Source organism: Neophocaena asiaeorientalis, unplaced genomic scaffold, assembly GCF_003031525.2.
Source record: "Neophocaena asiaeorientalis asiaeorientalis breed wild unplaced genomic scaffold, Neophocaena_asiaeorientalis_V1.1 scaffold246, whole genome shotgun sequence".
NCBI lineage: Eukaryota > Metazoa > Chordata > Mammalia > Artiodactyla > Phocoenidae > Neophocaena > Neophocaena asiaeorientalis.
The window spans coordinates 3,801,851-3,826,802 of record NW_020174551.1 but is presented as its reverse complement, the minus strand read 5'-3'; the positions used below and the strand labels follow the sequence as shown (position 1 = coordinate 3,826,802).

Genomic DNA, 24,952 nt, shown 5'->3' with positions numbered 1-24,952 from the left:
ACATCTGAGAAAACCACGGGATGAGGATGTTATTCCACGAAGTCTTGTTTTTCTTACTTCCTTAAGTCTGAGACTTCCAGTCGCTCTTCTTGCCCTAGTATCTGTTCATCTTCTGCATCATTCCCTAACTTTTTCCACATCCATGCCATCCCTCTGCTCTTTCTTAACTATAAAACAGAGTGTATGCTTCAAAACATCTGTAGTTTTTAAATTTAAAGTAAATAAGTGTTATTTTTCTAAGAAACCCGACCAAACAAAACGAAGAAAATTAAGTCATTTTTAACACTCATGTGACCCCGGATTTGATTTTATGCCTTGCTTCTTTGGATGGAGGATAATCAACTGGAGAGAATCTGAGCATTGCCTGTATCAACACACACACACACACACACACACACACACACACACACACAAGCAACTGGAGAGAATCTGAGAATTGCCTGTATCAACACACACACACACACACACACACAAGCAACTGGAGAGAATCTGAGAATTGCCTGTAACACACACACCCACACGCGCGCGCGCAACTGGAGAGAATCTGAGAACTGCCTGTATCAACACACGCGCGCGCGCGCGCCTGGTGGCTAAACGGGTGAGTAACTCCGACGCCTCGGAACGCCGAGCTTGGCAAAGCGGGGGCAGGCGGAGACCCGGCCCGGGGGCGGTGGCTTAGTCAGGCGCCGCGAAGCCCCCGCCTCCCGCAGGTGCCGGAGGCGGCGGAGTAGCGGGGAGCCAGGCTCGGGCCGGCGGCTGTTACGCCGAGAGAGCGCAGCCGGCACAGGGCCATGAGGGCGAACTCGGGGCTCCGGGTGGAGGAGGACCACCCGGTGAGCGGTGAGGTGCGCGTTGGCCGCTGCCGCTACCTCTGGGGCGGAGCGGACACCGACATGCTGGGGACCAGAAGGGGAGAGCCCAGCTCGGGGAGCGCGCGCATCGGCCCATTTGGCGCTCACAGGATAGGGCTGGGGGTGGGGGCTGGAAGTTCTTCCCAAGGCCGGACCCGAACTCCAGGAGCTGGGCGAGGAGCCAGGCTTGAAGTTTCCGGGGGCCTGAGTGCGCATGTTGCCATGACGACGCCTCACATCGCTGCTGCCCCTGCCCCTGCGGGTCCGGAGCCTGCCACAGAGGGTCTCTTTATCGACTTCTCCGGAGGGCATTTAACCGCCCGGGAAAGAGATAGCCGTTTGCCAGCGGGGACTTTTAATCCTGGGCTTCTCTCACTTCCCTCGAACAAATCACCGCAACCACTTGGGAAACCATGGGAAAAATCGTGATTGCTACACCGCACCCGCTGGAGTCTCTCCTCCCGGGCATGTCAGCCCTGACAACGACGCCCCCTTTTCCGCAGGAGTAGACTGGGAAAGCCCCACCAGGTCTCCGCGCTCCCCCTCGCTCCCACCCTGCTGGAGGAGGCTGCGGGCCAGAGCGGCCTCTGCGGCGCAGTTCGATGACGCATTGCGCCTGTGCGCGGGGCTCGCTGGGCGGGTGTGAACCCGGGCGGGGTGTGAGCGACCCGCGGCTGGGAGTCAGCGGCTGCCAGGCAGCCCAGCTTTAGACGGAATGGGGAAGAAGCAGGTGGTAAGCGAGCCTTAGTTACATTCAGTTCAGTTGAGCCGTCCTACTTTTGAGGAGTGTCGAGGTTGGGTTTCTGGATTGATGATACGTCATTTTTGCGGGACTTTTGAAATGTGGAGTTATCATGTGAACTGAGTCTTTGGTGAGAAAGCGGTCCATAGCATCTTTAGAACGATACCGCTTTGTAGATAGATAGAGCAATAACTATCCTTCTTTGCTGGTTGAATTTTGACAACTGGATAGTGTTAAGGCAGCTGGCCTTGTCCTAATCTTTTAGCATTTGTATTAACACACTTTTTGAATGAATGGATAGGTAAATGGGACAGTTGTGGAACAAACTACGAGTGTTTAAAATTTAACCTTTTTAAATCAATGTCCTTTGCAAGCAGCTTGAGATACTTGGAACATTAAACTGATTTCTAGGCATTTTTGTTAGTATTTTATTTTGAAAGATTCCAGAGTGCTACTTAACTGTAATTTCTCTGAACTGCAAACACTTTTCTTATTCATGTAAAATAACATTTATAAGGTTTTTTTTCTTTCTGCCCTAAATGCGTTTTTCACACTGTATGTTTCAGAGTATGTTTTTAAAAAGTATGTTACTATGTGGCTTAAAACCTCCATTGGCTTCCCATTGAATTAAAACAAAATCTCTAATAATTAGTGATGTTGAGCATGTTTTCATGTGCCTCTTGGCCATCTGTATATCTTCTTTGGAGAAATGTCTATTTAGGTGTTCTGCCCATTTTTTGATTTGTTGTTTGTTTTTTGATACTGAGCTGCATGAGCTGTTTGTATATTTTGGAAATTAATCCCTTCTCAGTTGCTTCATTTTCAAATATTTTCTCTCATTCTGAGGGTTGTCTTTTCATCTTGTTTATGGTTTCCTTTGCTGTGCAAAAGCTTTTACGTATAATTAGGTCCCATTTGTTTTTATTTTCATTACTCTAGGAGGTGGGTCAAGAAAGATCTTGCTGTGATTTATGTCAAAGAGTGTTCTTTCTGTCTTTTCCTCTAAGAGTTTTATAGTGTCCGGTCTTATGTTTAGGTCTTTAATCCATTTTGAATGGTACAGATGAACCTATTCGCAAAGCAGAAATAGAGACACAGACGTAGAGAACAAACGAGTGGACACCAAGGAGGGAAGGGGCGCATGGGATGAATTGGGAGATTGGGATTGACATATATAACAACTATGTATAAAATAGATAACTAATGAGAACCTGCTGTATAGCACAGGGAACTCTACTCAGTGCTCTGTGGTGACCTAAAAGGGAAGGAAATCCAAAAAAGAGAGGATGTATGTATACATATGGCTGATTCACTTTGCTGTACAGCAGAAACTAACACAACATTGTAAAGCAGCTATACCCCAATTAAAAAAATATCTAGGCTCCTTCCCTTTGTCTTCCTAATTAATCTGCCCATGCCTTGATAACTGTGCTTCATCCTTATTGGCCTTCTTTTATCTGGAACTCTCTAAGCCCAATCTCCCATAAAGGACTTTGTATTTGCTCCCCTTTGGCTCCTTTCTTATTCAGGTCTCAGCTCAAATATCTCCTAACTAAGGAGAGACTTTTCCTAACTAAAGTAACACTCCTCATTCTTCTCTTCCATATATATATATATATAATATATATACTTAACGTTATTGTCTAATACTTAACCATTAGAATGTAAGTTCCATAAGAGCAAGGATCCCTCTGTTTTGTTCATTACTATATCCCTGATGCTTAGAACAGAGCCTGGTCTGTAGACATTAAGGAATATAGGAAGGAAGGAACTTTATATGAAATTCAGAAGTGATAAGACAAATTAAAACTGCCCATCTGATTCTCATCAGTACCTCCTGGGTTTTACTTGACGAATAGGATTATCAAAAATTTGAAATACACGAAGTAAAGATGCTCTAAGGTTTTTACTTACAAGAAGTTTTCTTTTTCTTTTCCCCATAGCGTCCTCCACGAGCCCTTCCACCTGTGCCAAGGTAAAAATAATTTACAGTAATTTTATTATTGAGTTTTAAGAATGCAAAGTGAGTAAAGTGAGAAAAATTGACTAGTACTTTTACACAATTATAATAATTCAGAAGAGACTTCCTGAAAGTTTAAAGATGAATAATTCTTGAATCATCAAGATAACAGTTATAATTAAATGCTCTGTTTCAGAGACTAAATGTCCACATGTTAGGATAATGGATCCATTCTTAATGTTTTAATGTCTTGTTTATCAGAATTCTGATCCTCTTTTGTTTGCTAGAATAGTTTCCTCAGAGTTTAAGCTGATTTTAATCAGTGACAAAATAAGAGTTCTTAATCTGTTTAATCCACTTTATTAATAGACAGTAGGGAATATGTATATGTAGGTTCAGAAAATATTGGGGTTACTTTGTTAGTCTTATTAAACAGCTTATTACTGATAATTAATAAGCTAGTTTGTAAACTAGCTGATTTTGTGTGAAAGCTAATTTTATTTTAAGTTTGTAATGATTTAAGTCAATTTTCAGTCTAACAATATAATAGATTTCTAATTAACAGAGTTTCTCTTTTTGTCTCTGTCCTGATTAAATTTGGTCGGTGTCATATACAGTGCTGATCAAGGTGAGTTAGTTCACGGTTAATGTAAAACTTTCTAAATACAGTATTTGGTGTTTGAAAGTTAGTTTGATTCCTTCATTTTCTCTTAAACTTGAATCTGAATAGTATAATTTATAATGCTACAATTTTTTATCATAGTAATCTCCTATGACTGCCATTTTTAAAGGATGGTTGATATATAACACTAGTTATGTGGCTGATATTTGACCTTATAAATTAAAAAGCATTCATCCCTGAATGGAGTCACCTAGAACATAACTGTTGGCTAGATTATAGTTCCGTAATAGGGACTACATCTTCCTTTGTCTCATTTCATCAGGATAGGCTGGGTTATGTCACACTAACCCCAAATTCTCAGTTACTTAATATTATACGGGGTTTTTCTGGTTAATGCAAAGTCCATTGTAGCAACAATCCAGGACAGTTACCTTTCTCTACCTCTTCACTAATGATGCAATGATCCCGGCTGCTTCCATGCTGTGGTTCTGCCATCTTAACATGAGACCTTCTCAGTTGCCACAGCAAGGGAAGGGGAAGCTGGAGGGTTACTCACTGGCTTTTTCAATGTTTTGGCCCCTAAATGGCACAGATCACTTCATCTTGCAGCCTATTGGCCAAAACCAGTCATAGGCCACACCTAAGTGCAAGGGGGCTGGGAAATGTAGGGGATCAGATGAATATTTGGTGAGCCCACTTTCTGTCACAGTTTATAACATTACTGACCAGCCATGAGCTACCGGTACTGTACTATGGGCTCCCTTTGACTTTGTCAGTCTCTTGCCTTCTTCCCCTAATGTATAGAAATTGGCTGGACGCAGAGGAAAAGAGGGAAAGGTCTCCCCTACTAAAAGTTCCCCTTTGACTTTTCCCTGCATTGAATTTTAGGCAGCCTTTTCTGTTGTTCTTTCTGTTTTATAGATGATATTCCACTGAGTCGTCCTAAGAAAAAGAAGCCCAGAACAAAAACCACGCTAGGTAAGAAGTGTTCTTTGTTGTGTGGGATCACAAGTTTTCCCAGGACCTCAGGCATGCTAAACATCACAGATCAGGGAGAGGCCAGGCCCCAGTCCCAAGTCACTGCTGTGTTAAGGATAGAATCCAGTTCACTTTGAAGCAGTGGGATTCTTGGTGGCAGTGAGGGACAAGGTAGTGGGCAGCCTGAAGAATAGAAACATTTGTGTAATAAAGGGTTATGCTGCCCCAGATCTTACTTCCACAACATTCTTGGACTCTTTGAGGCCTTTCATCCCTAGATAATGTAAGTTGTCTTGAGCTATGATTGGTTCCAGACCCTTGAACAGGATACTGGATTTAGAGACACAAGGTTCTTGGATCCCTCATTTCAGTCAGAGAGTCTCTGCATTAGAACATGAGTCTGAAGGCAGGGCCGTATCATCCAGGTATTAAAGCTCCAATAATGAGCAAGTTCTGTGACCTTTTTTTGTCCCATTCACTGATAATCCTGGACGTTCTGTCAGTAACTCAAACTCAGCACGTCCAGAATTTATCATCACTTTCAACAATAAATCAAGTTTTACTGCTTACTTACAAATTTCTTTTAATGCCCCCCCCACCCCCACTCTCCCAGTGACTGGGGCTGGAAACCTCAGTCGCCTCTCACAGGTCGCTTCACTCTACTTGCTGCCTCTCACAAGCTTGCTTCTTCTGTAGTATCTTTTACGTCTCTTTCCCCTTGTCATTTCCACTGTCACGACCGTAGTTAGCCTAGCTCCTTTCTTCTTCTCACCTGAGCTATTGGGGTAGCCTCCAACATTGTTCTGTACTTCTAGCTTTCTTCCACCCTAGTCGGTCCTGCCCACCACTGCTGGATGAACTTCCTAAAGCTCGTAGCTGATCATACCTTATACCTGGTTGGAAACTTGTATTAGCTTATCATTGCCTAACAAATGGCGGAATACATGGTGGGTGGAGGAAAAGAGAGAAATGGAAATGGATGCATAGAGAAAGACATACAGATATGCAACAAAAAGAAAAGAGAGGCAGAGAGACTTAGATTCACAAAGATACTGAAATGCTAGGCCCTAAAAATATACTCACAATTAAGTGCAGACATGTACATGTGGATTTAGAAAGGTCACTGGTGAAGGATGCAATAAAGACTGAGTTGGAGTAGCAGAGGTAGGGCTCTATCCCAGCTACCAGCTTTTTTTCTTGTAAAAAAGAGAAAAAAAATCAGTGCTCTAGACAAAAAAGGAGGTGTATTGCTAGGCTTTTATTAAAATTGTTTTTCAATTAGGGTACTTCAAATTTTTCACTCCTACAATTTGCAGTTCTTCTACATAAAATAGTAGGTGGTGGGGAAGAGATATTTCTATAGGATGGATTGCTAGCAGTAAAACTGCTAGACAGAAGGACCTATGCATTATTAATATGATAAATTTCTGCTAAATTGCCTTCAAGGGAGTTGTTATTTTCTTGCCACCAACAGAGTTTGAGTGTCACATTTGCTAAATCCTTGAGAACATTGGAAAATATCAATCTTTCAATTCTTTTTGTCAACTTAGTGGGCAAAAAGTAGTTTATTTTAGTTTCCGTTTCTCTGAATACTAATGAGGTTAAGCATCTTTTCATTTGTTTACTCACTCATTTGTATTTCTTCTTTTGTGAAGCAATGTAGTGAATGTAATGAAGTAAAATTCAAATCTGCCAAAATGGGTTGAAATCTGTTCAAAGATTTGATGAGGGGAGAGATTGAAATGATCAGATGAAGAGATTTTTAAGTAATCTGTTAACTCCAGTTATCCGTGATGACTTTATCGTGTGTTAATTTATTAATGAAGGACTAAACTGTATAGAGGCTGATAATTCTCAAGGCATAAGACAAGAGCGTTCCCTATGGTGACAGTTTCCATTACATTTTCACCTTTTTGAAAGTTCAGAATCAGTTTTCCTCCTGCCTTTCTTTTATTCCTCTTTCTAGCCCCCTGGTTTTTTGCTTCCTCATTCTTCCTTGTTCCCTCATTTATTTCTTTTCCCAACTTAAAGCCCAAAGTTACAGGTGAGGAGGGAGGAAATCAAGATTTGGGGCACAATTAGTTCTGTAAGAGAAGAGGTTATTATATAGGAAACATTCCAGTTCCCCATTTCCCTATATTTTTAAGACTTAGTAATCTCTGCTCAAGTTATCCCAATTTTTTCCAACTCCATTTCTCTGTAGCTAGTGCTTCTTTGGAAGGTCTTGTTCAGACTGCTGTTCATAGGCCACCTGAGGGCAGTGAGCCACCAACTAAAGACCCCATAGAACATCAAGAAGCTCCTGTTCAAAGGAGACAGAAGAAGACGAAGCTACCTCTTGGTATGTAAAGAAACTAAGGTTAGGTTGTGACAACAGTTGTGATTTTGGGGGTATGATTAAAAACCTGTCTGTTCCTATTTTTCCCCCACCCATATCCCAGTTTTTTCTTTTTTGCTTAAAATTTTTATCACCAGAGTAATTCCCATGGGTTAAGTCAGGAATATTTTAGAGGATCTCTTTTGAGTGTATCTGTACAGATTATGAGAAGGGGTACAAATTCAGGACCAAAACAGAAAGTTCAGATCTTGGTATGTATATGAATTTGGTATATTATGAATGGACATTGAGATTAGTGGGGAAAGGAAAAATTCTGTATTAACAGCAATATAATGGAGCAAAAGCCAACATTTTTTGAGTCTCACTATGTCTCAGCATTATTCACAAGGTAAACAGAATATTATATCATTATTTTGCTACCAAACGGGCAATGCTTTTTAAAGATTATAAAATCCCAAACTGTTGGATATAAAAGTATTGGTGAGAAATTGGTATACTCGTGCACCACTGATAGAATATAAATTGATATAGCCTATCTGAACTTATAGGAATAGAAGTAACTACAATGGCTACAGTAATTAAAGGATGCTAACTGTAACATAAGAGTAGAAACTGGTATTAACCAAATATTTAACAATGTGATACTGCCTAGATAAATCATGTTTTACCCATTTAATAGAAACCAAGTACTCATTAAAAGGATTGTTAAAGTAAAATAGTGACATGGAAAGCCATCAGTAATATATTGTTAAGTCAAAAACAAAGATTATAAAATAGTATGTATCAAAGGGTCCCATTTTTGTAAAATATGTTTTATTAATTTCCTAGGGCTACCAGAACAGATTACCACAAACTGAATGACTTAAAACAACAGAAATCTAGTCTCTGACAGTTCTAGAGGATAGAGGTCCAAAATCAAGGTGTCCACAGGGCCACGCTCCCTCCAAAGTCTCTAGGAAAGAATCCACCCTAGCCTCTTCTAGATTCTGGTGGTTGTTTATAATTCTTGGCATTCTTTGGCTTGTGACAGCATAACTCCATTCTGTGCCTCCATCTTCAGATTTTTCCCTGTGTTTCTGTGTCCAAATTTTGCTCTTCTTATAAGGACAACAATCACTGGATTTAGGGCCCATCCTACTCCAGCATGACCTCATATTAACTTGATTACATCTGCAAAGACCCTAGTTCTAGAATCTCATTCACAGGTATTGGAGTTAGGACTTGCACATATCTGTTCCGGGGGACACAATACAATCCAGACCATATGTATATACATACACATATGTAAAAAGAATGGAAGGCTGTAGCAAAGTGTCAACAGTGGTAGTTTTTTTATAAGGAGGAATTAGGTATGATTTTAAAAAATTTTCTTTCTTCATTTATGTTTTATTAATTTTTATATATTTTATGTATATAACTTTTATAATAATTAGAAAAAAGAAAATAGATTTTGTTAGAGTAAAACAAAGGAAGGAACAAAGATTGGGAGATTAGCTCTCTCCTATTAACATCAGCCCCAAGGAATAGTTTATTACAAAATAGTTTCCCTGACTAATTCCTTGCTGCTTAGAAGATAGTAGATCCTTATTAGATGAAAGAATTGTAGGAGTAGAGGGCAGGAACTAGAAAAGTTAGGAGAATGGAGCACAGTTTTGAGATGCAAGTTGAAATGGGATACCACAGTGCCTGGGGGCACTAAGAGGAGAAGGAGTGGGCAGAAGAGGGCAGAGAAGGAAAGAGAGACAGAAATGACCCTAAGACAGCTTTACCTACTCTACAATTTATTTCATTACTGGTAGTAAATATAGTTGAATTAAAACTACTCTCGTAGACACTTACTCACTCTCCCTGCCTTGTGAGGACACATTGGAAAAAGATATTCCATGCAAATGAAAATCCAAAGAAAGTTGGAGTAGCAATACTCATATCAGATAAAATAGACTTTAAAATAAAGAATGTTACAAGAGACAAGGAAGGACACTACATAATGTTCAGGGGATCAATCCAAGAAGAAGATATAACAATTATAAATATAATTGCACCCAACATAGGAGCACCTCAATATATAAGGCAACTGCTAACAGCTATAAAACAGGAAATCGACAGTAACACATAATAGTGGAATACTTTAACACCTCACACCAATGCACAGATCATCCAAAATGAAAATAAATAAGGAAACAGAAGCTTTAAATAACACAATAAGCCAGATAGATTTAATTGTTATTTATGGGACATTCCATCCAAAAACAGCAGATTACACTTTCTTCTCAAGTGCACACAGAACATTTTCCAGGATAGATCACATCTTAGGTCACAAATCAAGCCTCAGTAAATTTAAGAAAATTGAAATCATATCAAGCATCTTTTCTGACCACAACGCTATGAGACTAGAAATGAATTACAGGCAAAAAAAATGTAAAAAACACAAACACATGGAGGCTGAGCAATACATTACTAAATAACGATGAGATCACTGAAGAAATCAAAGTGGAAATCAAAAAATACCTAGAGACAAATGACAATGAAAACACGACAATCCAAAACCTATGGGATGAAGCAAAAGCAGTTCTAGGAGGGAAGTTTATAGCTATACAAGCCTACCTCAAGAAACGAGAAAAATCTCAAACAATCTAACCTTACACCTGAAGGAACTAGAGAGAGAAGAACAAACAAGACCCAAAGTTAGCACGAGGAAAGAAATAAATATCAGAGCAGAAATAAGTGAAATAGAAACAAAGAAAACAATAGCAAGGATCAATAAAACCAAAAGCTGGTTCTTTGAGAAGGTAAACAAAATTAATAAACCATTAGCTAGACTCATCAAGAAAAAAGGGAGAGGACCCAAGTCAATAAAATGAGAAACGAAAAGGAGAAGTTAAAACAAACACCACAGAAATACAAAGCATCCTAAGAGACTACTACAAGCAACTCTATGCCAATAAAATGGACAAGCTGGAAGAAATGGACAAAATCTTAGAAAGGTATAACCTTCCAAGACTGAACCAGGAAGAAATAGAAAATATGAACAGACCAATCACAAGTAATGAAATTGAAACTGTGATTAAAAATCTTCCAACAAACAAAAAAAGTCCAGGACCAGATGGCTTCACAGGTGAATTCTATCAAACATTTAGAGAAGAGCTAACACCCATCCTTCTCAAACTCTTCCAAAAAATTGCAGAGGAAGGAACACTCCCAATCTCATTCTATGAGGCCACCATCACCCTGATACCAAAACCAGACAAAGATACTACAAAAAAAGAAAATTACAGATCAATATCACTGATGAATATAGATGCAAAAATCCTCAACTAAATTCTAGCAAACAGAATGCAACAACACATTAAAAGGATCATACACCATGATCAAGTGGGATTTCTCCCAGCAATGCAAGGATTCTTCAGTATATGCAAATCAATCAATGTGATACACCATGTTAACAAATTGAAGAATAAAAACCATATGATCATCTCAATAGATGCAGAAAAAGCTTTTGACAAAATGCAACACCCATTTATGATAAAAATTCTCCAGAAAGTGGGCATAGAGGGAACCTACCTCAACATAATAAAGGCCATGTACGACAAACCCACAGCAAACATCATTCTCAATGGTGAAAACCTGAAAGCATTTCCTCTAAGATCAAGAACAAGACAAAGATGTCCACTCTCGCCACTATTATTCAACATAGTTTTGGAAATCCTAGCCACAGCAATCAGAGAAGAAAAAGAAATAAAAGGAATACAAATTGGAAAAGAAGTAAAATTGTCACTGTTTGCAGATGACATGATACTATACATAGAGAATCCTAAAGATGCCACCAGAAAACTACTAGAGCAAATCAATGAATTTGGTAAAGTTGCAGGATAGAAAATTAATGCACAGAAGTCTCTTGCATTCCTTTACACTAATGATGAAAAATCTGAAAGAGAAATTTAGGAAACACTCCCAATTACCATTGCAACAAAAAGAATAAAATACCTAGGAGTAAACCTACCTAGGGAGACAAAAGACCTGTATGCAGAAAACTATATACGCTGATAAAAGAAATTAAAGATGATACCAACAGATGGAGAGATATACCATGTTCTTGGATTGGAAGAATGAATATTGTGAAAATGACTATACTACCCAAAGCAATCTACACATTCCATGCAATCCCTATCAAATTACCAGTTGCATTTTTTGTGGAACTAGAACAAAAAAAATCTTAAAATTTGTATGGAGACACAAAAGACCCCGAATAGCCAAAGCAGTCTTGAGGGAAAAAAATGGAGCTGGAGGAATCAGACTCCCTGACTTCAGACTATACTATAAAGCTACAGTAATGAAGACAATATGGTACTGGTCTAAAAACAGAAACATAGATCAATGGAACAAGATAGAAAGCCCAGAGATAAACCCACGCACCTATGGTCAAGTAATCTATGACAATCGAGGCAAGGATATACAATGGATAAAAGACAGCCTCTTCAATAAGTGGTGATGGGAAAACTGGACAGCTACATGTAAAAGAATGAAATTAGAACACTCCCTAACACCATACACAAAAATAAATTCAAAATGGATTAGAGACCTAAATGTAAGACCAGACACTATAAAACTCTTAGAGGAAAACATAGGAAGAACACTCTTTGACATAAATGACAGCAAGATCTTTTTTGATCCACCTCCTAGAGTCATGGAAATAAAAACAAACAAATGGAACCTAATGAAACTTAAAAGCTTTTGCACCACAAAGGAAACTATAAACAAGACGAGAAGACAACCCTCAGAGTGGGAGAAAATATTTGCAAATGAATCAATGGAGAAAGAACTAATCCCCAAAATATATAAACAGCTCATGCAGCCTAATATTGAAAAAACAAACAACCCAATCCAAAAATGGGCAGAAGACCTAAATAGACATTTCTCCAAAGAAGACATACAGATGGCCAAGAAGCACATGAAAAGCTGCTCAACATCACTAATTATTAGAGAAATGCAAATCAAAACTACATTGAGGTATCTCCTCACACCAGTTAGAATGGGCATCATCAGAAAATCTACAAACAACAAATGCTTTAGAGGGTCTGGACAAAAGGGAACCCTCTTGCACTGTTGGTGGGAATGTAAATTGATAACAGCCACTATGGAGAACAGTATGGAGGTTCCTTAAAAATCTAAAAATAGAATTACCATATGATACAGCATTCCCACTACTGGGCATATACCCAGGGAAAACCATAATTCAAAAAGACACATGCACCCCAGTGTTCATCGCAGCACTATTTACAATAGCCAGGTCATGGAAGCAACCTAAATGCCCATTGACAGACTAATGGATAAAGAAGTGGTACATATATACAATGGAATATTACTCAGCCATAAAAAGGAACGAAATTGGGTCATTTGTTGAGAAGTGGATGGATCTAGAGACTGTAATACAGAGTGAAGTAAGTCAGAAAGAGAAAAACAAATATTGTATATTAACACATATATGTGGAACCTAGAAAAATGGTACAGATGAACTGGTTTGCAGGGCAGGAATTGAGACAGAGATGTAGAGAACAAACCTATGGACACCAAGTGGGGAAAGTGGCGGGGTGTTGGTGGTGGTGGTGTGATGAATTGGGTGATTGGGATTGACATGTATACACTGATGTGTATAAAATTGATGGCTAATAAGAACCTGCTGTATAAAAAAAAATAATTTCAAAAATTCAAAAAAACATACTACTCTTAGTAATTCAGTTAGGGTAAAATTTGAAAATCAAGATGGATATCAATATACGTATATAGTTTTATAATTCATGAAAATTCATGAAAAAATATAATTTTTATAATTCATGAAAAATTATATTTTAATATAATTTTATATAATTATAGTTTTATAATTTATGAAAAAATGTATTAATAGATATGACTGTTTTTAGAAAATTCAGGACCCAACTAAGTTTAGGCCAAAGAGTACTTGTGACTGCCATTCTAGAATGTACGTACCCCTATAGGTCCAGCTTTCTAAATTTCTGGGTTTTAAATTTTGTTCATTTTTGTTTTGTTCAGAACGTCTGTGGTAGGCTCTACTGCCTATATTATATTTCCAGCCCAGGCTGTAAGTGTTTTTTAAAATAGAATTTTCGGGACTTTGAGGGCATTCCATTTCCTGTATTTCCAGATAGGAAGAGTTGCTAGTGGGTTAGAAGCTTCCATTGACTCACTTGAACTTAATACCTTGTGTGCAGAAAAGAGTTAACACAGCAGGCCTGGACAGGCCTACTTTCTAGAGGGCCTCTTGACTGGCATCTGGGAACTTGGCTGGTAAACAATTTTTTACATTGATATAAAGCTTTCTCTATCAAGGTGGCTCACTGTGCATTTGTGCACACAATGTGATTTATGCTAAACATCTGCTTTTCTTCTGGTAGTCTAGAATTTTGGTATGTGCTCGGCAGAGGGTGCCTATGTGATCACTCCCAATAAAAACCCTGGGTGTTGAGTGTCTGATGAGCTTGCCTGGAAGAGAAAGCGATATATGTGTTGTCACAACTTGTTGCTGGAAGAATTAGCATATCCTGTGTGACTTCATTGATAGAGGACTCTTGGAAACTTGTACCTGTTTTCTTTTGGACTTTGCTCCATGAGCTTTTTCCTTTATGCTGATTCTTCTTAATGTCTTTTCCCTGTAATAAAGTGTAACCATGAGTGTAAATGACTTGTGAGTCCTTTGAGTGAATCACAGAACCTGGAAGTAATCTTGGAGATCTCTGACACACCCTGGGTGTTGGATTACTTAATTTTTTTTTCTATATTGTTTGGTATCACAATTTCAAACTTTCTCTTGAGTGTTTAGAGGTGTAAAATTTTAAAAATTTGTAAGATGGTGAAAAAAATTGGGGGCCAATTAAAATTCTTAAAGTTCTTTTGTCTTGCAGAAGTCTTGTACATTACTTTCCTTTTTACATCCTGGTAATCTGAAAACTTAATCTACTTTATTTTCAGAACTGGAGACTGCCTTTACCCAGAAGAAGACTTCTAGTGCATCTTTATTACCAAATGAAAATGGCATCAACGTGGAGCCAGCTGAGGAGCCAGCTATTCAAAAACCTCGAAGGAAGACAAAGTAAGAATTTATTTGTCCTTCTAAATATTTTGCAGAGATACCTTGATGCTTAGTTTCAAGCTCCCAAATGGCAGCTTCTAAGTCTTATTAAATACTTGTAGTTGTATATCTCTAGGATAAGTAATAGTACAAAAATATCAGTTAAACCAATCTAAGGGTAAATTTGAAAAGAGTAAACCCACTGAGAAAAGTAAAATATTGTATTTAAATAAAAAATTTTAGGAGCTGTCTCTGAAGAAGTGGAACACAAATAGAAGATTTTGTATAAGTAATAAAAATATTACATATTAAAGATATTAAAAATTAAAAGTAATATTAATAAAATAGGCTATATTATTTATTTTCTCATGTTAACAGAATTCAAATTACGATTTCTTTAGCAATACATAATGTTTATTTTAACATAGGAAATCAAGTGTCAGGTAAAATATAATGATATTCTTTAAAGAAATTCACTGGAAGTTATATTACTTGTTTGTACTTGGAAGTGACTCTGCAAATAGCGATCAGTATCTATATAGAATCATGTAATTTTAAATCTGTGAAGAAGCTTAGGAATCTAGTTCAGTCATTTCATTTTCCAGATGTGAAAACTGAGGCCCACAGAAATAAAAGTGACTTGCTGTGCATAAGAGTTAATAACTGATCCATTTGAGTAAAAACCAAATTTTGTGACTCCCAAGTCCAAGGCTCTTTCCATGAGACTCACAGGTACCTCCTCATTTGGGTCTGTAAAAGGTTAATAATCATCCATTTTTCTTACTTTCTCCCTGATATAGGAAAACCCAGCCAGCAGAATTACATTATGCCAATGAGCTAGGAGTTGAAGATGAAGACATAATTACTGATGAGCAAAGTAGTCCAGAACAACAGTCTGTACTGACTGCACCCACTGGTATTAGCCAGCCTGTAGGGAAAGTGTTTGTGGAAAAAAGCCGTAAGTAGGTCTTTGTTTTGGAATGTGAGCTCTTTAAGAATTATGCAAGGATATCCTTTGACCTGGGAATTATACTTCTGGAAATCTGAATTAAGGAAATAAGCAAAAATATGGATAAAAATTTGTACATAAAGCTAATCATCACATTGTTATTCATGAGAGTGAAAAACTGGAAAAAACCTAAATGTAAAACAGGAGGGGAATGATTTCAGACAGCTATGGCATATCTATACAATGAAATCTTCTGCACCACTAAAAATAATGTTTAGGGAGAATTTTTCACTTCATGGGAAGATTCTAATGAAAAATAAACATAAATACACACATGTAGTTTGATTTCAGCTATAGAAAATTGCATAGGACAAAAAAGACTAGAAGGAAATATGCCAAAATATTAATGCTGGTTGTTTCTGTGTTATGGAATTATGGGTAATTTTTAAAATCTCCCTCTACTCCCACCCATTTCTTTATTCTTTTTTTTTTTTGCGGTATGTGGGCCTCTCACTGTTGTGGCCTCTCCCGTTGCGGAGCACAGGCTCCGGACGCACAGGCTCAGCGGCCACGGCTCACGGGCCCAGCCGCTCCACGGCATGTGGGATCTGACCAGACTGGGGCATGAACCGGTGTCCCCTGCATCGTCAGGTGGACTCTCAACCACTGCGCCACCAGGGAAGCCCCATTTCTTTATTCTTTGTTGTACTTTACCAGTTTTCTGCAATTGGTAGTGGTATTGGTGGTGGAGCAGGTAATGAAATGCTACAATTAAAAATAAATAAGAGGGCTTCCTTGGTGGCGCAGTGGTTGAGAGTCCGCCTGCCGATGCAGGGGACACGGGTTCGTGCCCCGGTCTGGGAAGATCCCACATGCCGTGGAGCGGCTGGGCCCGTGAGCCGTGGCCACTGAGCCTGCGCGTCCGGAGCCTGTGCTCTGCAACGGGAGAGGCCACAACAGTGAGAAACCCGTGTACCAACAACAACAACAAAATAAATAAATAAATAAGAGAAAATACATGATGGTATTACCATATTAAATAAGAAATAATTATAGCTACATACTCTTTTGGAAAATAGTTCTGCATTGGTTATAAGACTACATTTGCAGAGTTTAAGAAAAATCTACTGAAAGCATGATCATGACCGTATGCTTTTCCCATGGATATGCTTTGAATATTCTGCCTAAAGAACTCATCTAGAACATAAAGATTAGTCCTTAAAATTTGCAAATTAGATTTTACATAAATTGTTTTAGAATTCTGATTCCATAAAAACCCACCTAAGGGATCTTGGCATCGTTGGCCAGTGAGAAACCTGCGATCCAGAGAGGCTGACTTCCCCAGGGGCTCACAGTTGGTTAGTGCAGAATTGGGACTCGAACCAAGGTTTCATGACTTCTAGTTACGGGCTTTTACTAGTTTACCATGTGGCCATAATTTACTTCAGTCTATTTTCAAGCAATATCACTCAATCCTCATTTTTATTCTTGCTTCCCTTAGCACAGAAACTTCCCTAGTAAAGTAACTGACCATAAAAGTTACCACTAGTCTGCTCAGAAGTTGCTTTTTCTTTGGGAAAATTAGGTGTCCGTATTTCTGTCTTTCCTCCTCCAAAGTACTTGACAGCCAGGTTTGGCAAGGATAATGGAACCTTTCCTGTTTCCTGAGGTTCATTTGTGGATCAGCAGATAAAAGAGAGGGAGAAGCCTCCTCGTCAGCAGTAAACGCATAAAGCTGTGCTCACAGTGTTGCAGTGCTGACACTTGAACTGGTACCTTCCATGGGCATCTCCTTAAGCCAAGTGTATGAAGCAACCAGTTTCTTTGCTGTCATCACAGAATTCCATGCTACACTAACTGTCATCTTTTCCGAAGAAATTTAAGGTGTTTTCAAATATTGACTTTTATAGTGTTGGGATTTAAACTTTAATACTCGTAAAGTCTCTAAATTAGAGGTTTTTAGACTATGTTATGTTAAGGGTTTCCAGACTTTGTTCTGAGTTGCAAGTTCATTATTGTATTTCATTAAATATAATTGATTTCTAAGACTGTTACTGTAACATCTATTTTGGGTCGAGAAGAAAGTGCATGGACATTGTTTACTTTCCTTAAAGATAAAAAAAATATGTTTTATAAACTGAAAGAAAAGAGCCTTCTGAAATAGGGACCAAATCAGGGAGAATTTTTAGATAGGAAAACAGCAGAATTTCAGTCTCAGTGTGAGGGTTCTTAAGTGTAGAATAATAGGAAAGACCACCAGGGTTCCCTCTTGTTAGTTGTTTATAGTTGTGTATTGTGTTCTTAGGGCGATTCCAGGCTGCTGATCGCTCAGAGTTGATAAAGACCACAGAAAAGATAGACGTGTCGATGGACATGAAGCCTTCCTGGACCACCAGAGATGTTGCACTGTCAGTGAACCGGGCTTTCAGGTGGCTGATTTTGTTGGACTTCTCTTAAAACAAATGTTCCATAATTTTTTTAAAAAAGTGTTGATTGTTCAATACTATTAACAAAATTGACAGCTTAAAATGGTGGTGGGTATAGTTTTTAAACATTCAGTTAGAGTTAAATGATCTGCCTATCAGTGTTTTTACTTTTTGTGAAATGTTGAATTTTATTCTTATATGTGAAGAGACTTGAAGAATGTTTTAGCTTTTTACTTTTGTCATTCATGTATAACAATGAAACCCTTTTCCATTCAGGATGATTGGTCTCTTTTCTCATGGCTTCTTGGCTGGCTGTGCTGTGTGGAATATTGTTGTGATATATGTTTTAGCAGGAGATGAGCTTTCTAACCTCTCAAACCTTCTGCAACAATACAAGACGTTAGCATATCCATTCCAGAGTCTTCTCTACTTGCTTTTGGCTCTAAGTACAGTTTCAGCTTTTGACAGGTAAGACTCTTGAGACTGCAGATCCCTCTAACTTTTCTTCAGGAGGAAGTGTTGAGCAAAATGTGTCCCTGACTGACTGTGACATTTTCAAAATAGAATTATAGCATATTAATATTATTTTGACTTTTTAAAAAAGCCATTCTGTTTCTGGTTTTTTTGGGGGGGTGGGGGATGGGACTACTGTGAGCAAAAATATCCCCCAAAGTCTTAACCCATTCCAGCATCAACTCTAAGTCCAAAATTTCATACAAATATAACCAGCTCAGAAAGTCCCAAACATCTTCCAGATGACCTGAATCAGGTATAGACAAAACTCTGGGTATTTTATTAGTTTCCTAGGGCTGCTGTAACAAAGTACTACGAACTGGGTGGCTTGAAACAGAAATTTATTTTCTCACAGTTCTGGAATGCAGAAGTCTAAAATCAAGGTGTGGGCAAGGTTGGTTCCGTTTTGGAGGGCTCCAAGGAGAGTCTGTTCCTGCCTCTTTCCTAGCTTCCAGAGGTTTCTGGCAGTCCTTGGTGTTCCTTGGCTTGTAGATGCATCACTCCAACCTCTCCTTCTGTTGTCACATGACAGTCTAGTCTCTTCTGTGTGTGTCTTCTCTTCTTGTAAGGACACTAGTCATATTGAATTAGGGCCCATTGTAATGGCCTCATCTTAAGTTGATCGCATCTGCAAAGACTCTATTTGCAAATAAGGTCACGTTCACAGGTACCAGGGTTTAGAAGTTCAATATATCTTTTTGGGAACACAATTCAACCCATTAAGAAAAACAACGTATAACCCAATAATATGGGTAATAGAAAGAGATGTAATAGAATCTAATGAAATTTGCCAATCAAGTTTAATTTGTTTCTTTTTAACTCTAAAGGAATGATGACTAAAATAGTCTTCTAGTTAAATGTTTTATGTTGCCTTTGTAAATAAGATACCCTTTCATGTGTGTTAAGTATAAACTGTAGCTACTTAAAGCTTAGTAATAGACAACACATGTGGTAGCATTAAAATAGAGAAAGAAGAAACTATTGTCCAAAGAGTACAGTTTTGTAAGAAGTTTACAGCTGCACTGTGACAAGAGGCTTTTGTATTTTCTAGGATTGACTTTGCTAAAACATCAGTAGCCATCCGAAATTTTCTTGCCCTGGATCCAACAGCTTTAGCATCTTTCTGTGAGTAAATAGTTTAATTTGATAACTCTGTAACTTTGAACCAGAAAGAGTATAATTTTATTTTAAAAAGGACTTTATATTATTGCTACTTATAAACATTACATATAGATATTTATTCAGTGGAATTTGTAATTAAAAAACCATATGGTAGGCATAATTTTGATAGAATTATTTTTTAATAGAGTTTATCTAAATAACTTTTAAAAGTTTGTTATTCTATATTGCTCAATATTTAACTTCTGTGTTTTCTACTTAACATTAAACAGATTGAGCTGATAGGTCATTTTAGTAACAAATACTATTTTATATCTTTTTGATAATTTAGAATAAATTTTGTTCTAATTATGAGAATATTAATAAAACTAATTTTAGGACCTTGAGTAAGTCATTTAATTTCTTAAAAGATCTTCTAGGTTCTTGTCAACCTAATGATGAAATAGTGAGCCTCAAAAGACCCTTCTCTACCTATATTCTTGAAAAATAATGTATGACTATCCAGCCTATTGAAATTGACTAAGTGAAATATTTTTTGTATCATCATTCCCCAAAGTACAGATTATTTTTGACGTTAAAGTAATCTATAAGTTAAAAATAATTAATTTTTAATTAATTTTATTAATTAATTAAAAATAATTGTTAAAAATACATTTTTAGTAATTCATTTGTCTCTTTCTCAGTGTACTTTACTGCTCTTATATTATCTCTGAGTCAACAAATGACAAGTGACAGAATCCACCTTTACACACCTTCTTCTGTTAACGGTAGCCTCTGGTAAGAATTCACAGTAGCATTAGTAATTGTTGATCATAATAACAGGAACGATGGGAGTAATGGTGCTGTTCTTATCCTTTCACTCTTTTACTTGTTTTCATCTATAAATAATATTGAGGGTCCTGTTTTTATTTCCAAAATTATGGCAAAAAAACCCCTATTCCATTGGTTAATGGGTAACTATTGTTGTTTACTCCTGCATTTCTAATGAAATGTTTTATAAAAAATCTGTTTTAAATCTCTGAAGTTATGGTTTTAACATAAATCATTACATGGTGAACTGGGGGAGCCCCACATTCTCACCCCCAATCAGGGAGCCTGATACTGCAGAGTAGTGATGGGAGTGGGTACCTGGGATAGAATCAGGAAACCAAGCAGGCCAGAAAGAGAGTGGACTAGGGACAGTCTGCTTCCGCCAATCAGCAGCCAACCATGAGAGTGACAGGATGTCTGAGATCCCACTTCACAAAACTTAGAGGGGCAGTCTTGTTTGAAGAGAGTGGCTAGGGGCTTGAGGTTAAGAGAGAAAGGAATGATTGAAGAGTAGCACTAACAGTAGTTGGAAGGGAAACTTAGAAAAATTCTTTGGCAACAGTAAATTTCCATTACATCTGTGTACAAAGCAAATCTGTTTAGAATTCAATAACATTTGAACCTTTGTTCTTATGATATATATGGTGTTATTTTATAGGGAAGTTATAGTTTATGCTTGTTATTCCTCTGGGTGAGGACTGCTCATTTTTTTTTAAGTTTATAAAATAGATATATCTGGATATATGGACCAAAATGAAGACATTTCTAATGAGTATTTCTGTACCTTTAGGGCAGAAGGAGTTGAGGAACAGGTTCTCCAGCCATGGATTGTGGTGAATCTGGTGGTGGCCCTTCTGGTTGGATTATCTTGGCTTTTATTGTCTTATAGGCCAGGCATGGATCTTAGTGAAGGTATGTATTAAAGAAAAAATAGTATATCTTAAAATCTTGTATAATGACTTTATAAATCTTCTTTTAATGGATACAGCTTACAACATTTCAATAACAAAGATATATTTAAAGTAAAATAACATAAGAAGAGTAATAATAAAGTGGTGAAACAGAATGCCACGAGAAGCAGGGAGGAGTGTGTAGGAGAACTGTAGTCTTGAAGTATCGAATACTTCATGAGGGGCTTCTGCGGTCCTGTCTCATACTTTGGAGGCATTTCTTCTCTTGGAACGCTTCAGGTATTTTATAGGAAGTTTTTGCTCTTCATTTCTCTTAGTCTTTTTCTGATCAAAGTATCTCTTAATGTGAAATAAATCATGCTTCATCTATTAGCCTCTGTTAGACACATATTCAAGTGAATTTATTCTTACCTCCTCCTCTACCTGCCACAGAATCTTAACCCCTCATTGTCTAATGAGGTGTTTAGTAATCCTACCTTCAGTGTGCCCAGGGTGAAGTGAGATTTGCTACTCTCTAGTCCTCAGACCCCTCTTGGAACACCAGAAGAAGAGTCACATTAGCAAACTGCTAGTCTTCTCAGCACTGCTTTGGGAACTGCTTAGTATTTGTATTGTAAGTTGTATTTCCTGGCAGATGTTCCACAATTTCACCCTTGAATCTCTTTGATATTTTCTGGACTTTGGTTATTATTTTATTCTTGATTGGTTAAACATCCTGAGCATTTAACTGCAGTTTGACCAACTGAGTATAGCCTATGTCTCAGAAGTCTTGGAACTGAGAATCTTTTCAACATTTCCATTTGTAAAAACCAAGACAAAAAATGTGATCTTCATGTGTATTTTCATTCATAAATGTACCTTTGCTCATGTTGTTCACTAATTATTCCTTTGGATATATTTAAAGTATTAAAAAAATCTTCTTAGGCTTTAAGTATTTTGCTGTTTTTCTTTCACTCAGTATAGTTTTTAGTCATTCAAAGATTTTTTCATCTAATGCTTACATCAGGCGACTTTATTAATTCCTAAGGTTTTCTTTTTTTGTATTTCCTGATATTTTAATAAATTATGTGTCTATGCTAAGTAATAGTTTAAATGTAGAAATGTCAACTAGTAACATTCTGCACTGTGGTTGGGATTAAAGCTGCATGCAGCTGGCTTGTGTAGTATTCAGTCTAAATCACAGTGTGTGTTACTTATTAAATATTTCCAGAATCCTGCTTTTAGGGTCATGTGAATCAAATAACATTTCCATGTGGATAAAAAAAGGAAATATAAAATGAGGATGATAATACTCGCTTAAAGGGTTGTTATGGTGATTAAATAGGGTAACATATTTAAGATATCCTGGCACACACCTCATCTTAGTTCCAGGTCCTCCACTGCATCTGTGTCCTACATTTTAGGTTATCATGATCACTATAGAATTAGACCTCTTAGATGTCTAATGATCCTGGGTTCTCTAAGTGACTTAAATTTCCTGGTAAGAGTTATTATATTGTCCCTATTATATGTTTTATTTTTCAAGGGTTTATAATACATTCAAAACTTGTATATCTCAAAATGCAAAACGTGTACATTTGTCATTAGTTCACCTTTTAAATCAGATTTCACTATCAAGAATTCTTACTTGTACTTGAGGGCTTTCTATTATCATATAACATGTCAATATTTAAAGACTGTTTATAACTAAGCTATAAAACTCTTTTTGAGATACTGGGAAATCATTTTGAGTGTGATTTGTTCATCTTCTCTCCCAGAGTTGATGTTCTCCTCTGATGTGGAAGAATATCCTGATAAAGATAGAGGAATCAAAGCCTCTTCATAGTGCCAACTCACCTTCAGAGTAATTACCTAGTATTTAGAATTTTTCCCATTCTTGTTTTTAAATGTATTTTTATAAGATATTTACAGATGTATTTGGAATTGATTTTTCAATTATATAATACTGAAGAATTTCTCAGGATTATGGAAAATGTTAAAATTGTATCTGTGATTTATACCCAAACATTAATTTCTATAGTATTATTGTCTTTATGACAAAGGAGATGCTGAGGTAGAAACCAGCAGGTGAAAGTGTTTATTTCCTGTTTTCTCAAATTAGTTGCATTTATAATCATTATCTTTAAAAGTACTGTATACAGTGCTTTTAAAAAAGCCATAACTTTAGTGTTACAAAATAGGTTTAAACATAAATTTAGGGAATAGGGAAGAAGGGGGGAAAAAGGACCTTCATTATTTTTCATGTCTCCTTACTGAATAAATTGAAATATGAAATTTGTTGTTTTTGAAACTGGTTCAGTGGTTGTGTATCATGTAATAAGTCTAATGTAATGTAATTTAGCTTGAAAGATGCTTTATTTCATGGCTAATAAAAAGGAAACGTAACTTTTATTTGAAAAGTTTTATAATCGTAAAAGTTTATTTTTCTTGAAGACCTGTACCAGTAGTTCCCGTATCTGGTTGCACATCAGAATCATTTAGGGAGCTTTAAAAAAACATATATTGCAAAAGAGAAGCCAAGTAGGCCAAGAGCTCAGGAGGATAAAGGAGAGGCCTGCGAACCTATTAACACTCACTTGACCTCTGCAGACCCCTTCCCCTGCTTCTTTTTTACATGACAAGAAGTATGAGTAGAAATTCACTATACCTAATCTCTAGCTCTTTGTCAGAGAGATCTTTGGCTGTCACGGAAGTCCCACTCTTCAGGTGGGTCCTGCACTCAAAGAGGTCTCTTCAGAGCTGTATCCAGTGATGCCTCAACTGGTATGAGACCTAGAGCTCAAGGCATTAAGGCTCACTGTGGGAAAAGGTGTCTCAGAGGCTCTTGAGCACCTCAGTAAAACTGGGCCTGCCCTGTTAGCAAGCCACTGAATGCTGTGGAGCAGAAGAGGAGTGACAAATTGATGATGGAGTTGGATGGCTCTGAGCACATGTCTAAATGTGGTACGCACACCATGCTAGGAATATCTTGCTCTTTGTAAGGCCAGAGCTGCTGAAAAGGGAATTCCCTTTCTGTCACAGAATTGTGAATCCACTGGCAATCCTGAAGTCATCCTGCCTGTTCCAGCTTTCACTGTGATCAGCAATGCTTTTCATGTTGGCATCAAGCTGGCAGTGCAGGAGTTCATGATCCTCCCAGCCAGCAAACTTCAGGGAAGCCACGCTCATTAGAGCTGAAGCTTACCACGCCTGAACAATGTCGTCAAGGAGAAACATGAAAGAACCGATGTGGGAGATTTAGGACAGCTGAATATTGTCCCCCAAAGATGTCCATGTCCCAATCCGTGGAATCTGATGGAGCTGTACAAATTTTTCATCAAGGAAAACACAGTGGTATCTATCAAAAAACTTTTGGCCATGATGATTGAGAAACTTGGAGGAAGTTCGTTGCTAATGTATGTCTCCATGATTGGCTCAAAATCATAATTTTTCTCACCTTTCTCCATACATCACATGTTGGGTAGAGTGGTATACTTAGTAGAGTTCCTGAGGTGTCAAAAAGCAAGATCCCCAGTGGGGTTTTTGTCATTGTTTTTTGGGTGCAAAATATTCAGTAATTAATACCTGCCTCTCCCCACTCCCCGCAGGCAGAACAAAATATATATAGGCTTCTATGCTCCATTCCCAGAGATTCAGATTCATTGGGTCT

General features: G+C 37.7%; 1 protein-coding gene and 1 pseudogene across 3 annotated transcripts; both read left to right on the top strand.

The window, feature by feature from the left end:
• The first annotated feature begins 693 nt into the window (after positions 1-693).
• On the top strand, positions 694-23,694 carry TMEM237 (transmembrane protein 237). 3 transcript variants are annotated; one of them, XM_024757347.1, is made up of 13 exons: positions 694-833; positions 3,537-3,568; positions 4,171-4,181; positions 5,097-5,153; positions 7,357-7,494; positions 14,476-14,596; positions 15,376-15,533; positions 17,830-17,953; positions 18,227-18,418; positions 19,515-19,588; positions 20,266-20,359; positions 21,183-21,304; positions 23,061-23,694. In XM_024757347.1, the coding sequence occupies exons 1-13, from the start codon at positions 792-794 to the stop codon at positions 23,126-23,128; spliced, it is 1,233 nt and encodes a 410-aa protein (XP_024613115.1). In that variant the 5' UTR covers positions 694-791; the 3' UTR covers positions 23,129-23,694. The 3 variants fall into 3 exon arrangements, with proteins under 3 accessions (XP_024613115.1, XP_024613114.1, XP_024613116.1); XM_024757346.1 differs by having other exon boundaries at positions 744-845; XM_024757348.1 differs by lacking the exon at positions 694-833 and adding an exon at positions 1,532-1,584.
• Positions 23,695-23,917: 223 nt separating this feature from the next.
• On the top strand, positions 23,918-24,729 carry LOC112407881 (alpha-enolase pseudogene; annotated as a pseudogene).
• Positions 24,730-24,952: the final 223 nt, after the last annotated feature.

What these genes read in the sequence shown, in the direction of transcription:
- TMEM237 (XM_024757346.1), top strand. Translation starts at nt 792, where the DNA reads ATGAGGGCGAACTCGGGGCTCCGGGTGGAGGAGGACCACCCGGTGAGC. An exon ending in AACAGCTTTAGCATCTTTCT is followed by an intron (nt 19,589 to 20,265) that starts GTGAGTAAATAG and finishes TCTCTTTCTCAG; the next exon opens with TGTACTTTACTGCTCTTATA. An exon ending in AGGCATGGATCTTAGTGAAG is followed by an intron (nt 21,305 to 23,060) that starts GTATGTATTAAA and finishes CTTCTCTCCCAG; the next exon opens with AGTTGATGTTCTCCTCTGAT.